Source organism: Phocoena sinus, chromosome 11, assembly GCF_008692025.1.
Source record: "Phocoena sinus isolate mPhoSin1 chromosome 11, mPhoSin1.pri, whole genome shotgun sequence".
In the NCBI taxonomy this organism is placed as follows: Eukaryota; Metazoa; Chordata; class Mammalia; order Artiodactyla; family Phocoenidae; genus Phocoena; species Phocoena sinus.
In genome coordinates, this window is record NC_045773.1 from 72090725 (window position 1) to 72104889 (window position 14165).

A 14165-nucleotide genomic window follows, 5' to 3' on the forward strand; every position below is an offset into this window, starting at 1 on the left:
CAGAAGAAGCCATCAAGAAGGGAACGAATATGTGTTACCGGATGAAGCACGGTGTTAGCTGCATTACATATATCTTCTTATTTAGTCATGATATTATCTGTTTCACGGCAAGAAAATTGAGGTTGCAAAAGACTAAGTAACATACCAAAAGATCATATAGTAAGATGATTTAAAATCCAGATACACATGCCCTAAAGCCCTTATCTTTCAACTGTATTACTATCACCTAATGGAAAAACAAATATGGCTTGTCTATATAAGGAGCTCATGTGAAAAATCTGTGTATTGTCAGCCCTGACTTAAGTACTAGGTTTTTAAACGTAAAGGGAAAGCACTAGTCTCCAGACAGTGTCTCTGCAGTCTTAGGTTTTGTTGTATGGAACACATCTTCCTATTTACCAAAAGACTTAAAAAAAAAACCCAAAAGACTGAGGTTCAGGGCACCCAAGTACCATGGAAAATTAAGAGGTGTTTTTTGTCTTCTCAAGGATTAGCTAAATTTCTGTTCAACTGGAAAAAAAATGAGATTAGGCCTACAATTTTGCCTTTTCTACTTTTCTCCTCAGGTCTTAATTATTTTATTAGCAAACCAAATTTACACATATTACAATTTTATCATCCTTAGGTCACCTTGTTTAACAAAATGAGTTTTTAGTTATTAAGGACCTGTAAAATTAACAGTACATATTAATTTTTCTATTCAAAATTCTTCTATTCTGTATTCCTCATCCCTACATAATTTTTACCTACTGCTCTAAAGCATCTAGAATTATTATATCTTTACCCCAGCCATGCTCCCTTTCTATAGCCTGGGAACCCGATGAACAGCATAAAAACTACTTTTGACACTATAAAAACTACTTTTAAAAAAAAGTATCAAAAAAATATTATTATTCCTGGACTCTAAGTTAAACCAGAATAAGCAAAGCTTACTTCTTGGTTTAATTACCAAGCAACTAGTTATTAGTTTTTAAACCCCATAATCACTACAGGAAAAAGATCCAAAACTCACTGGGATGAAACATAGATTTCCTGATTTCTCTTTCACCCAGCCCAATTTTGGTTCCTCTCTCCCTGATGAGGTCGTATTAAAGACTTCAAGGTTCCCAGCTCCTACCCATAGGGTCCTAAAGCTGATAATTCAGATAGAGAAATAAACTTAAAAAAGAAGTCTAGCAATCACAGTGGGACCTACGGCCAAACTTTAGTCCAAATGAGAAAACATAAAAGAAAAAATTACGGTAAGACAGCAGTCTCTAAAGACTGCCTTGGGCCTTGCAAATTTTCAGCTCCCTCTAAAAGATAAAAATTTATGTTAAAATAGAAGATTCAGGCACAGGATGCCCAAAGCTAATATTCACCTTCTGTTTCTGGGAAGCCCGGTTCTTCTCATCAGAGATCTTCTCCGGATTATATCTTATGAGCGATGGGATGGACACATGGACAGGCACTTGGGCAGGAGGAATTGAGCCCAGCACTGACTCCTCCTGCTTGGGCTCATCAGGAGTCACAGTGGGGATCACACGGAGATTGGGACGGCTACGGGTAGCTTGTTTGGTAACTGGCATTATCCTGTGTGGTTCAGGTAGAGGGTGGTTTGAAGGTTGGGAGGCAGGGTACATGGGCCACCTTGAGGCTGCATATGCCATGTAGTGCCTATAGGCATCAAAGGAAGCAGGGGGAATGGCAGGTCCCTGGTAGTTTGGAGGTATCCGAGCTGCAGCAAACTGAGAGGCCCTTGGCATATGAAACTGAGATAAAGAAGCAGGGTGTGGAAGTCTAATTGGGGCAGATGGGGCTGATGGCAACATGCACCTGACTGCAACAGATGACTGAAACCCACTGCCAACCACCTCAGGTCCTGCAATATGACCCATTGGATGGTCAGACTTTAGGAACGGGGGGCTGTTTTTTGTGAGCAGGTAAGGATCCACAGGGGAGACTGGGTGTGGATGGGATACCTCTGGGGAGTGGGTATTGCTATGGTGTGCCTCTCCACTCTCCAGTCTGTGAGGATCTGCAGAGCGCCGATCAGCTGAGAAACGGCGGTCAACTGAGGAACAGCGGTCTGCTGAAAAGTGCCGGTCAACAGAGGAACGGCGGTCAGCAGAGGAACGTGATGGCTTCTTGCCATGAAGTCGTTCCTGGGTGCGTGCAGCCAGTTTGCTAATCTCTGCTACTCCAATATCCAGCCCTATGGTCTTGAGCAAGTCATGAATCTTTGCATATTCTGGACTGGTCTCTTCTATTGATTCTAGCTTTACAGCTGGAGCTGAAGAGGGTAGGGAGCTTCCCTCCTGCCTCATAACTTCACTTTCAGAGCCCCCAAGGGGCTTTGGTGGAGATTCTGCCTTTAAATCCTCTTCTTCATCCCCATAGAGAAATTTCTCCTCATCCTCAATGTCAGGGAAGCTACGTCGCCTCTTTTCCTGTGTACTGGTAGAATCTGCTAACATGCTCAGAATGCAGGAGAAACCACTGCCATCCTGGCTAGCTCTCTCATGAGGAAGCAAGAAGTCTGTGTGTCGCTCTGGTCCCTCAGCCTTCATATCCAATTTTTCCTTGTGGCACAGAAAACTTCCAAACTGCTCTCTGAGGGGACTGCTGTCTTTGGGTATCCCAGAGAGGGGGCCCCATTGGTAGAGGTTGCCCTGAGATTCCTTCAGGGTAGTCTCTACCACAGTTCCCTTGTTGTTTTCAACCTCTGAGGCAAAAGCAGCAATAGCACCACTTAGTGGAAGAGATGAGTGTCCAGAGTAAAGGGGGTGATCCTGGCTGGAGCTGGTACTGCTGGAAAAACTCTCAAGCTGCAAAGACAAACATAACTGAATTAGCCTCTATGTAGAATCTCAGAAAACTAGTAATTGAGATAAATACATAAATACTTTGCTCCTCTTGAATTAATAGGGAAAAGATAAATGTGGATGAAAGGGAGGTCCTTAGCCAGGCTCAAGATTTGGGTTCCCGTTTCTCCAGATGGTTCTGCTGTAGCAGGGGGAAACAGAAAAGAAGGCAGATTGAGTCTTCATTTTTGCCCATTTGTTGTAGTCTTTATCAAGGAATTTGAATTCAAAAGGACTTTAGAGATGCCCTAGCTTACTTGCTTTCTTTTTTATGGATCCCTGAAAGAAAAAAACATAAAAGCAGAGCTACTTTGGTTGAAGTAAGGTCAGGAAACTCTGTTAATCCTAACCGATCGCCTTCCCTTACTTCCCTAAGTGCCCTCAGGCACTTCTTCAGAAACATTTAGCTCCTAAAAGGACAGGTTAAAAACAAGTGCTCATGCCTGACCATCTTTTCATAAGTGAGAAAAAAATATCAAGGTCCAGAATGGTTAGGTGACTTATTTAAAAATCACACAGCAAGTTGGTGGTAGAGACGGGTCCAGAATCAGAATCATCTGATTTCTGGTCTACTGTCCTACCACTCATACATTTTTTCTTCTCTTTAAAGAGAGATGAGGAAAATTCAGATCAGCTCCTCCCTTTGCTCTTCAAGCTTCATTTCCAAGAAACCCATATTCAAAGATCCTAAAGGACTATCCAATTTAGAGGCAGAAAAAAAAAACTTTAATACTCTCCAAAATGTCTGTTTAGAAAGCCTAATACATGACAGTAGAAGCCCTCTATTGTTGCATTATGAAGCCTACAGTTTCCTTTGGAGAGTCCTGGAAGGTACGGCTCATAGGCATAACAATGTTGGTCCAACACATATTCCAAAGATACCTTAGGGACACAGCCCCCAGGAAAGTAACTAGGCTTTAAAATATTACAGGGACTAGCAAGAGACCCTAGAAGAAATGCAGCATAGACCTGCATGGAAGGCTCCATGTCCACCTCAATCCGCTTTTTCAGAATTGACTTCTTGGGCATCACAGATACTTCCTCTGGCCGATGTAAAGAATATCCTGGCTCCGATGCTGTTAGGACACCTGACAATCCAGGGATGGGACAGCCAGTGCCACCACCATCAACTCCCACCAGTTCCTGACTCAAGCTCCTACTTCGCTCCTCCTCTTCCTCTCGTTTTCGCCTGGCAAGGTCCAGCTCTCGAAACTCAGGGTCTAAAAACCTAGGACTCGGGCTCCGTCTACGCTGTCGATAGTTGCGGGCCCCCGATGTAAAACTTGTGTGATCACCTCCCATGCTGTGTATCTTCTCTGTGTCATCATAACGGGGCCGTTTGGCCTCCCGGCTCCTTTCCTCAGGTCGTATAGAGTAGGAGCCTTTGAGTTTGTCTCTATTCCGTTCTGTTCCCCGCAACAGCTCATCATGACAACTGACATGGGGACTATAATCAGACCGATGCAGGAAAGTTTCTCTTGCTCGGTAGTCCTCGTCAAGTTGTCCCAAGAAGGGACTGAGAGGTGCCTCCTCCCGGGAAATATATCGTTCAAGACCTCGAGAGCACTGGGAACTTCGAGTGAAGACAGAATCATCAGTCAGGTCATCCCTGAGAAAAGAGACAAGCATCACTGAATATAATGGACTTGGAAAGAGCAAGACCAGACAAGGCTAAGAGACTGACATCTGGCAAGGGGGCTGTAGAATGCTTAGAACAAAAGACAATAATCATGAAGTCCAAGAACAAATCTATGCATATACATGGAATACTTCTTCTCCCTTTCCCCAGGGCACAAGCAGCTGGAGCCTCTAACCAAAGATACTACTAATGTATCTAGACAGAATTCTTAGGCTAATCTCTCTGATTAGACTTTGGGGATGCATAGTATCATGCTAGGGTCTGGGAGATGCAAAAACACCACTACCAGACTACAAAGAGACATGGGTTACCCAACTTCACACTAGCTAAATTCTAGCTCTTTGCTACTAAAACTGTGGTCTGAATCAGCAACATCAGTATTACCCAGGAAGTTTTTAGAAATGCAGGTTCTCAGGTTCCACTCAGGCCTACTGAAGCAGAATCTGCATTTTAACAAGCCCTCCAGGTGATCTGTACGCACTTTAAAATTTGAGAAACACCAGTTCAGATCCATGATTTTCAAGCTGTGTTCCACAGAGATTCTGAAGAGTGCTCAGGAGCTGCCTAAAGGAAGGAGGTTAAGAGCCTGCATGGCTCTGGGCCTTCCACCTCACTGAAATCATACTGGTCCCAACTTTATCTGTTTATATAATAAAATTCTATATAATATTTCCTTTGGGAAAAAAGTTTCACTGTGGGGAAAAAATTTTTTTAACCATTGATCTATCCAATTGGCATGATTTTCTCTTAAGTTTTAGAAGGTTCTCCAATGCTTTGTTTTGCTGGCTCATATATTAAAAACCAAAAAACTCCCTCACAGCCTGTTTGTTACCCTCTTTCCTGCCTTGCCTGGATATCCACAAGCACTCTGCTAATCTTTGGCCCAGAAAGAGTATGTGATGGTTTATCTCACTATATATTTTTATTTTATAGAAATAAAAAGGTCTTAGACTTTCATGGCATGAAGGTAAAAATACAGGATTGGACTTCTGTCCTTTTAGCGCAGATCTCTATATCACACACAACATCCTAATCTTTTTGGGCACTATGGTCAGAGTTTCTATTGCCCCCTAAAAGCTTCTGACTTAAATCACAGAAATAAAGATCCCCTAGTACTTTAAGCATACCACTTTGAAAAACTTACATGTCACTCACACTTCAGAGTGAATTACTGTTCAGAGGATGGTAATTATTGCTGTCTTCTACATGCTAGCAGCTACTTCTGTTTTTTTGTGAGTTTTGAGAAATGACTTTTCTTTTTTTTATAGCTGTTTTCCTATTTCTGGGACTAAGTAGAACATCAAAGAGTTGCTTTTTCTCATTCACCAGCCCAGCCTTTGTTCAGTTTTAGACCTGGGTAACAGCTATAAATAACTTTATGAAAGACTATAAAGGATAAACTTTATCACCTCCCCTATAAGCATGCCACATATGGGAACTGAGGTTCCTGTTATTCACCTCCTCCCTAAGAATTTGGGGAATTCTGAGGTCCCAATGTACTATGAAATAATAGGAAAGAATGAGAATGACCAAGGATGATCTCTGAAATCGAACGTAACTAGAGTAAAACATTTTACTCTGTAGGTTTGTCAGCCATGAAGACATCTATTTCCAGGGAGGAACATCCATGAGTTGAGTCACTGCACTGCCAAAACACCATCTACCATACATAGTCTCTGATCACATTAGTGTAGAGGAAAATCACAGGCTCCACGGGTAGTGGAAAGTTCATCCATGCTCCCACATTCTTCTCCTCACCAGAACTATTACATGTCTCCACCAAGCAACATACTAGCCCAAGATCTAATCCAACATTAAATATCAAGAAGCTAGGAATAATGAAATGGCTCTCAGAAAGACTCACTTTAAACTTGCAATCTCCAGCAAAAGGAGGCAAAAAACAATCAAAGAAGGAATAGAAACAGTGAAAAGAATGAGCTATCATGTAAATACAGGCAGAAATCAGGTTGATTAGAAGCTCACGTCCTCCTTCCCCAGTTCTCCCAAAGGATAAGAGAGAGAATTGGCTGCAATAAAAGTAAGTCCTAAAAAGGGCCCCGATCCCCTGCAGCTCAGAATAGTCCACTGACAAACTCTCTCTGAAAGCTTTGGTTAAGTCCAACTCTTTTCTAAAATAAAATCTACTTAAAAAATTGACTGTTCAATGTAGGGATGGGTACATGGAGGCTCAGTGTACTATTCTACTTTTTCTGTGTTTACAAATTCCATTAAAGAAATGAAAAAAACATATAATATACATCCACATAAGTTTGTACACCAATGTTCATAGAAGCATTATTCATAATAGCTAAAAAGCAGAAACAACTAAAATGTTATCCATCCATCACTGATGAATAAACAAAACACATACAATGAAATTATTATCAGCAATAAAAAAGGAATGGCGCACTGTTGTATGAAAAAACGTGAATGAATCTTGAAAACATACGTTAAGCGAAGGAAGCCAGTCACCAAAGGACCACACGTTGCATGATTCTATTTCTATGAAATGGCCAGAATAGGTAAATCTATAGAGATACAAAGTGGATTAGTAATAGGCTTGGGGCGGGCGGTGAGACTAATAGCTAAGGATAAGGTAATAAAAATAAAATTGATCACAGTGGTAGATGTACAACTCTATGAATATACTAAAAGTCACTGAACTGTACACTCTAAATGAGTGAATTGTATGGTACGTGAATTATGGCTAAATAAAGCTGCTTAAAATGTATATAAGGAAAAAAAAAGGTCCTCCAGAACCCAAATTTCCCATTATTTTCCTCTGCTGAATCCCCAAAATGCCTGAAGAAAGTTGTTTGCTTCTGTCTGTTCCCTAAGGCAAATCAGAGGGAAAAAATTCTACTCCCTCAACCTACGTCAGGGCAAGGAGGAGTTAGGAGATGAGAATTCCATGAATGGAACGTATAATGTGCGTAGTACTTTGATAAACAAGGGAAATCAACCTCACATCCACAAGTTTTTAGAAGCTAAGAGTCTTCATACAACATGTTCACGTTCCCTTTTCAGAGTAAGTTACAATCGTACACACAGAGCTGCCATGGTGAGGAGACTGACAACCCTTGATTTGGCTATAACTCAAACCAGGTATTAAAATTTAACAAATTCAATATGGGAAGAGAAAGAATAGAGGGTCTCAGGAAAAAAATAAACACACACCTACATACAAAGGATGGAAATGGCTAATTTCATTAACTGAACAGTGGGCTCACAGTCAAGAAGACATCTTGAGAGTGCCAACATTCCTATGGCCTGGTTTTAGCCGACAGTTATTATCCACACAAACTGTATTGAGCAAGAGTGCTGGGGGCAAAAAGTCTAAAGAATGGCCTGGGACCTCCTTTTAGAGTCTTAATCTCACTTTCTCTAAAATAAATTTGTCTCTCTGAAACAGTATTCGTGAAAGAAGATTACAACCTCAAACATCCTAAGAGGAAATTTTTAATTTTTATAACTTAAACAGACAATTGGCTATCTGAAGCACACATGCATAACAAAGTTTATGGAAAAGTGAGGTGATACCCCAGAACTAACAAGAGGAAATGCTAAAGTTACCTCAAAATCTCAGCAAGGAAGGAAGAGAATCACACCATGCACCACCTACTCAATCATCTCCCAAAATAGAAGCAGCCAGAAATGCAAGAGCTGTTGCCTCAATTAGTAGTTACACACCTTGAAACTCAGAAGTTTCACCGTTACGTGACTGTCCCGCTTTGCTTCACTACATTGAATAGCCACTGAAGCTTTGAAGTAAATATTACCAAAGGGCAGCAGTGGTGCTCAGATTTCCTGCCCAGCTGTCCCCAACCTGCCTGCCTATACTCTGTGCACCACTGCATGGACAATCTCAGTTTGAAAGAACATTATATTGATTTATTGCTACTGCTGAACATTTGTGAAAACTCCTAGTGTACTGGGCAGAGACCATTAATAGACATGGTTCTCAGCTCTCAGAAAGAGTGCCTTCCCTGTACTCCCATCCTTACTCTTTTATGAGGTGAAAAACACCTAATGTGATTATTTACTTCCCAGATATACCTAAGTTCCTAGTACCTGAGATCTATATTTAATACTATGGAGTATTAAATGCCCTTCCTCAGCCCTCAGTGGTTGTAAAGTAATAACTAAAATTAAACATTTTAGGGACTTCCCTGGAGGTCCAGTGGTTAAGACTCTGCGTTTCCAATGCAAGGGGCACGGGTTCGATCCTTGGTCAGGGAAACTAAGATCCCACATACCACACGACGCAGCCAAGAAAATATAAAAAAGAAAACACACATTTAAAAAGATCTCTCACTTTCTATTAATGTGTATATGTTTCATATATATATCATGAATTTAGCTAAACCTTTTCTTTTTCATTAATTAATTAATTTTTGGCTGCGTTGGGTCTTTGTTGCTACGTGCGGGTTTTCTCCGGTTGCGTCGAGCGGGGGCTACTCTTTGTCGCGGTGTGCAGGCTTCTCATTGCAGTGGCTTCTCTTGTTGCGGAGTCTGTGCTCTAGGTGCACAGACTTCAGCAGTTGCAGCACGTGGGCTCAGCAGTTGTGGCTCGTGGGCTCTAGAGCACAGGCTCAGTCATTGTGGCGCACGGGCTTAGTTGCTATGCAGCATGTGGAATCTTCCTGGACCAGGGCTCGAATCCGTGTCCCCTGCATTGGTAGGCGGATTCTTAACCACTGCACCACCAGGGAAGTCCTACATAATTCTTTCAGAGTCTACCCCATTGAGAAAGCCTTTTCTAATGTTATACTTTGTACTGGATGCAGAGTATAACTTCAGTGCTGTCGCCACCCTTTCAAATACATCATTCAGAAAACAGCAACATTTCTAACTTCAAGCACTACTATGGTGTGCCCTGTCTCCGATGAAGCCTACCTGTCCACATCCTCCAGATTATCCGCTGGTGACCCCAGTCGATCACTAAGCCGCCGCCGTTCTGGTATGCCAACACAGAAGTGGTCATTGCCAACAGTGATCCTTAAGCTCTGTTCCAAAGAAGAGTCAGAACGCAGACCAGGAGAGCGTCTCTACAAAAGTAAAAAATAACACAATAAATAGTCAATAAGGGGCTTCCCTGGTGGCGCAGTGGTTGAGAGTCCGCCTGCCGATGCAGGGGACACGGGTTCGTGCCCCGGTCTGGGAAGATCCCACATGCCGCGGAGCGGCTGGGCCCGTGAGCCATGGCCGCTGAGCCTGCGCGTCCGGAGCCTGTCCTCCGCAACGGGAGAGGCCACAACAGTGAGAGGCCCGCGTAACGCAAAAAAAAAAAAAAAAAAAAAAAAAAAAAATAGTCAATAAGGTCAAGATATCACTACATTCAAAAATGTTCTCCTCCCTAGTCACAAAGTTGTGGTCCTACAAGGTGTGAAATGGCTACGGTAAGATTCTACTCCAAAAATAAAGGACTTTAAAAAAAATTATCATTTTTCTTAGATGAAAGTCCATGCTTCCAACCCTCCTAATCAGTGACCTCTTATTCTTTAATTTCCTGGTACCAGGCATGGGGCTAGAGGAGTGAATTAAGCCTGCTGCCAGAACCTATACATTTCCAGTAAAGGGGGCAAGCCAAAAACAGGTTTTAAAAAAAAATAAAGTACTTCTGATAGCACTATAAAGTCATTAAAACACAATAACATGAAAGAGATTGGGGAAAAGGAGCTATTTCAGATAAGCTGGTTAGAGGAGGCTTTCTCAGGTGATACTACTTAATTTGAAGCCTGAATGATGAGATGTCAGCCTTGCAAAGAACAGATGGAAGATGTTTCAGGCAAAAAGAACATGCTCTGTAATGAGCTTAGCATGTTTTGGGCAACAGAAAGGTGGCCAGTGTGACTGCAGCAAAGTGATAGGAGAAGATAGTCAGAAGTCACAGTTAGGGAACTTGGATTTTTATTCCTAGTTTAACAAGCCACAGAAGGGTTTCAAGCAGGGGAGTGATATGATCTAACTACATTACTTCCTCCAGATGCTCACATTGTTCATAACCCTCATCTTCTTCAGGTCTTTATTAAAAAGTCACCTTCCCAGAAGGCCTTCTCTGGCTACTCTATCAAAAATTATAACTCCCTTGTTTTCTTTCTCTCTTAGCACTTAATCATATTTAACATGCCAAGACTTTTTACTTCTCTATCTTATTTATTATCTGACTCCTGCTGTTACAATATAAGTTCTATGAGGGCAGGGGTTTTTGACTGGTTTGTTCAGTATTGTATCCCCAGTGCCAAGAACAGCATGGTAAATGTTCAATAAATACTTCTCAAATGTATAAAATGAAGGTCTTTAAAAATCATTTTGATTGCTGGGTACAGAAAAAACTGGATGGTAACAAGAGTGTAAAGGAGCCTAATGTAATAACCTGGGCAAGAGGTAATAGGGTTTAGACTAGAGTGATGGCAGCAGGACAGTTTGGAGGATGTATTTTGGAGGTACAGCTGACAGGTTAGACAGATGAAGTTATTCTTACAGATTGGGAGAAGGGAGACGATCACTGTTTCTGGCTGAGCAATGGGTGATGTCATTTACTGAGACAGAAAAGACTGGAGCAAATAGGTTTTGCGTTGGAGAAGAAAGGGGAGGTTATACAAACTAGTAGTTTTCTGTCTTCCTTACTTTCTCTGTAGTGACTAACATTCAGACTATACATGCTCAGCTATGAAAATCTTAACACAGTGACAAGTCAACTCATCTATGACCAGAGTACCCAGATACTGTTAGAAAGCCACTCAGTAAGACAGAAACTTTGTCACGGGGTGGGTTTTTTTTGGTTTGTTTTTTAAAGATTGGTGAACTGATAATAAAAACAAATTCCAAAACACCAGATTCTGCCAGGAGGCTCTACTAGCAAGGTGGTTATGGTGAGAAGTCAATATTACGTCTAAACTAAACTTCTTAATCTCATGCTCTGTCCCTTTAGCAGGGAAACATAACAGTTAAAATCAGGGTGTTGGGAACCTGGCAGAGATGAACTGAATCACACTCCACCACTTCTTAGCTGCGTGGCCTTGATCAAGTTACTTAAACCTCTCTGTGTTCCTCAGTTGTTAGATGCGAACCCTCACCTCAAACGGTCGTTAATGTTCAAAGAGAACGTGTAAAGTGAAGGGCTAAGCATCATTCCTGCCACATAACTAGGTAAGTGGCAGCAGCTATTACAATAACTGTGGGTACCCACACTTCGATTTCGGAGACACAGCTCTAACTTAGAGAGCTAACAGTTTACACTCTCGGTGTCTACCCTGGAACTGTGTAAGCTACCCTAACTCGCCACAAAGACATTTCAGCCATTCCAAGATCCAGGGCGCAGCTCAGGTCTAGGGGGATACAAAACCACGGAACTCTGAGGACACCAACTATTGAAAAAGTATCAGGCACACGGCTTGGAGGAGATTCCCCTTGCCCCGGCAAACTTTTCCACACCTCACCCAGAGTGAGAGAATTAACCTATTGCCAGGAAATGCAGCACTGCCTCCCGACCCGGCGCCCGGGCGCGTCCCGAGTCCGTTATTGTGCAAATGAAGCTCCAGGGGCTGACCGGGAACCTCCTGGTTTGGGCGTCGCTGAGGAGGCCGGGGGAGATGGATGGCCTTCGATGTGGGGACCCCGGCCTGGAGGCCTCGGGTCGCCCGGGCTGAGGGCGTTTCTGGAAGCGGGAACCCCGGGCGAGAGGACTGCAGTAGGAAGGGAGTCCGGGTCGAGGGGGTGGGATTACCCGGCTGCCGCTGTCGCCTGGATGGTCTCCGCGGCCGTCCCGGGCGAAATCGGCGCGAGACTCCCCCCGGCTGCTTCCTCGGAAACCGGCCGAGCCTGGCGGGAAGAGTCGTCGGCCCCGCGGCGGCGGCGGAGACGGGGAGCCGCGACGGGCCCGCGGCGGGGACGGGGAGAGGCGACGACCCCGCGGCGGGGACGGCGAGGCCCGGCGGCCGCGGGGCGGAGACGGGGAGCCGCGGCGACCCCGCGGAGGGGACGGCGAGGCCCGGCGGCCGCGGTGCCCTGAGGGCGAGCGGGGTCGGCGAGCCGGCGTCCGCGACGAGGAGGAGCCGGAGGACGGCGGCGAGGTGCGGCGAGACGGGCCTGAAGAGGAGCCGGAGCTGCGGCCGGTGCGCGGGCCGCCCCCGCTGCTCTCTTTAGGCCGGTGCGAAGAGACGGAGGAGCGGGCGCCGCTGCGGTACATGGCTCCGGCAGCCGCGGCCACGGCGGCAGCTCCGACCGGGGGCGCCCTGGACGCGGGCCCCCAGCGCGCCGCCGCAGCTGCAGCCCGGGCCGCCACGGCCGCCGCGCACCGCCCCCGCACCCAGAGCAGCCCCCTCCCCTCCGCCCCGCGCCGCCCCTGGGGCCCGGCCAAGCGCGCCTCCGCGGCCGCGGCTGGCGGTTGGAGGGCGCGAGCACGCGCCCGACACACCCCCCCCCCGCCCTCCGGGGCTCCCCGCTCCTCCACTCAGGGAGCGGCCACAGGAGCCAGAAGTGGGGAGGAGCACGGAGGGCGGCGCGGGGCTGGGCGAGGGAAGGCGCGGGAAAGCGCGCGACCTGCGCTCCTCACGCTCCGCCTCCAAGCCGGCAAGATGGCGGCCGCCGAGCCGCCCACTTCCCCTCCCCCGGCGACCACGTGACCCCGAGAGCTCCGCGCCGGTTGGCCCTGGCGGAAGGGAAGGGATTAGCGGGAGTGGAGCCGGGTCTTCCGGGGATGCTCCAGGCCTTGGGACGCTGTGGGCTTCGAGGGGGCGGAAGCATCTTTGCCTATTCCCTACCCGCAACGGTATTAATTTACGTGGGGACAATAAATGGTTATAAATGATGGGAATATAAATAACCCGCAAAGCGTTAGGTTATGTTGGAAGTTACGCACCTCGGCAAGAGCTACCAAAGAAGTCCCGGATCCCATAGAAGCCGCGCCGACGGCCAACAGTTAGTTTACTTTCCAGTTTGCCTGTTTTCTTAGAGGCTGAAATTGAGGATGGGGAAGTGCGGAATGGGGGCGGATTCGGGAGCGAGAATCAAACTCAAAGCAGGCATCCGAGTAGAATTGTCGCTGTCTAACCCAGAATACTTACGAGGAAGGTCACTCACCGCTAGGGGTCCACATCGTGACAGATAGGAGGCCTGGATAGTTTTTGCGAGCGATTTGGAGCCCCCAGTCTGTGACTAGAATTTTCCTGGACGCCTGGCTGTAGTGGTAGTCCCCAGTCTCAGGGTCCTGCATGCTAAGTACAAAAATCAAAAAAAAAAACACGTAAAAGAAGAAAAGCAATGGTCAAAACCTGAAAAAAAAATGCTGACCCTGACCAAGTGAAATTCTTCAAAATAAAGTAATGGCTTGACAGTTTTCATGTATCAACTAGAAACACAAAACCCAAAATTGGTATGAAAATCAGGTTTGGGATTGCAAAGCAAAGGCAGGACAAAGAAAAAATTAATTATAAAAAGTTTCCATTTTCTTTTTCTTTTTTTTTTTTTTTTTTGGCCTCTCCTGAGCTTGCAGTATCTTAGTTCCCAGACCAGGGATTGAACCCCGGCCTGTCAGTGAAATCACGGAGTCCTAACCACTGGACCTCCAGGGAATTCCCCAAGATTTCCATTTCCTAATTTACATTTCTTCATATTAAATTTAAAAAGTATCCAACGTCACATGTTTGTATAATGGCTTTTGCTTATGTCATAGCTCAGTA

At 45.1% G+C, this 14165-nt stretch overlaps 1 protein-coding gene across 5 annotated transcripts in view; it reads right to left on the reverse strand.

The window, feature by feature from the left end:
- ZNF318 (zinc finger protein 318) overlaps positions 1-13891 on the reverse strand; it is a 31927-nt gene extending 18036 nt beyond the window's left edge. For 2 of the 5 annotated variants that reach the window (XM_032648383.1, XM_032648382.1), the window contains exons 1-4: positions 12212-12897; positions 9379-9530; positions 3813-4452; positions 1362-2807 (exon numbers count right to left, since the gene is read on the reverse strand). In XM_032648383.1, the coding sequence (XP_032504274.1) occupies positions 1362-2807; positions 3813-4452; positions 9379-9530; positions 12212-12673 (2700 nt within the window). In that variant the 5' untranslated portion in view covers positions 12674-12897. Of the gene's footprint in view, positions 1-1361; positions 2808-3812; positions 4453-9378; positions 9531-12211; positions 12899-13345 lie in introns of those variants that run through there. The other 3 variants (XR_004352163.1, XM_032648379.1, XM_032648380.1) reach the window with 3 other exon arrangements.
- Between the last annotated feature and the right edge of the window lie 274 nt (positions 13892-14165).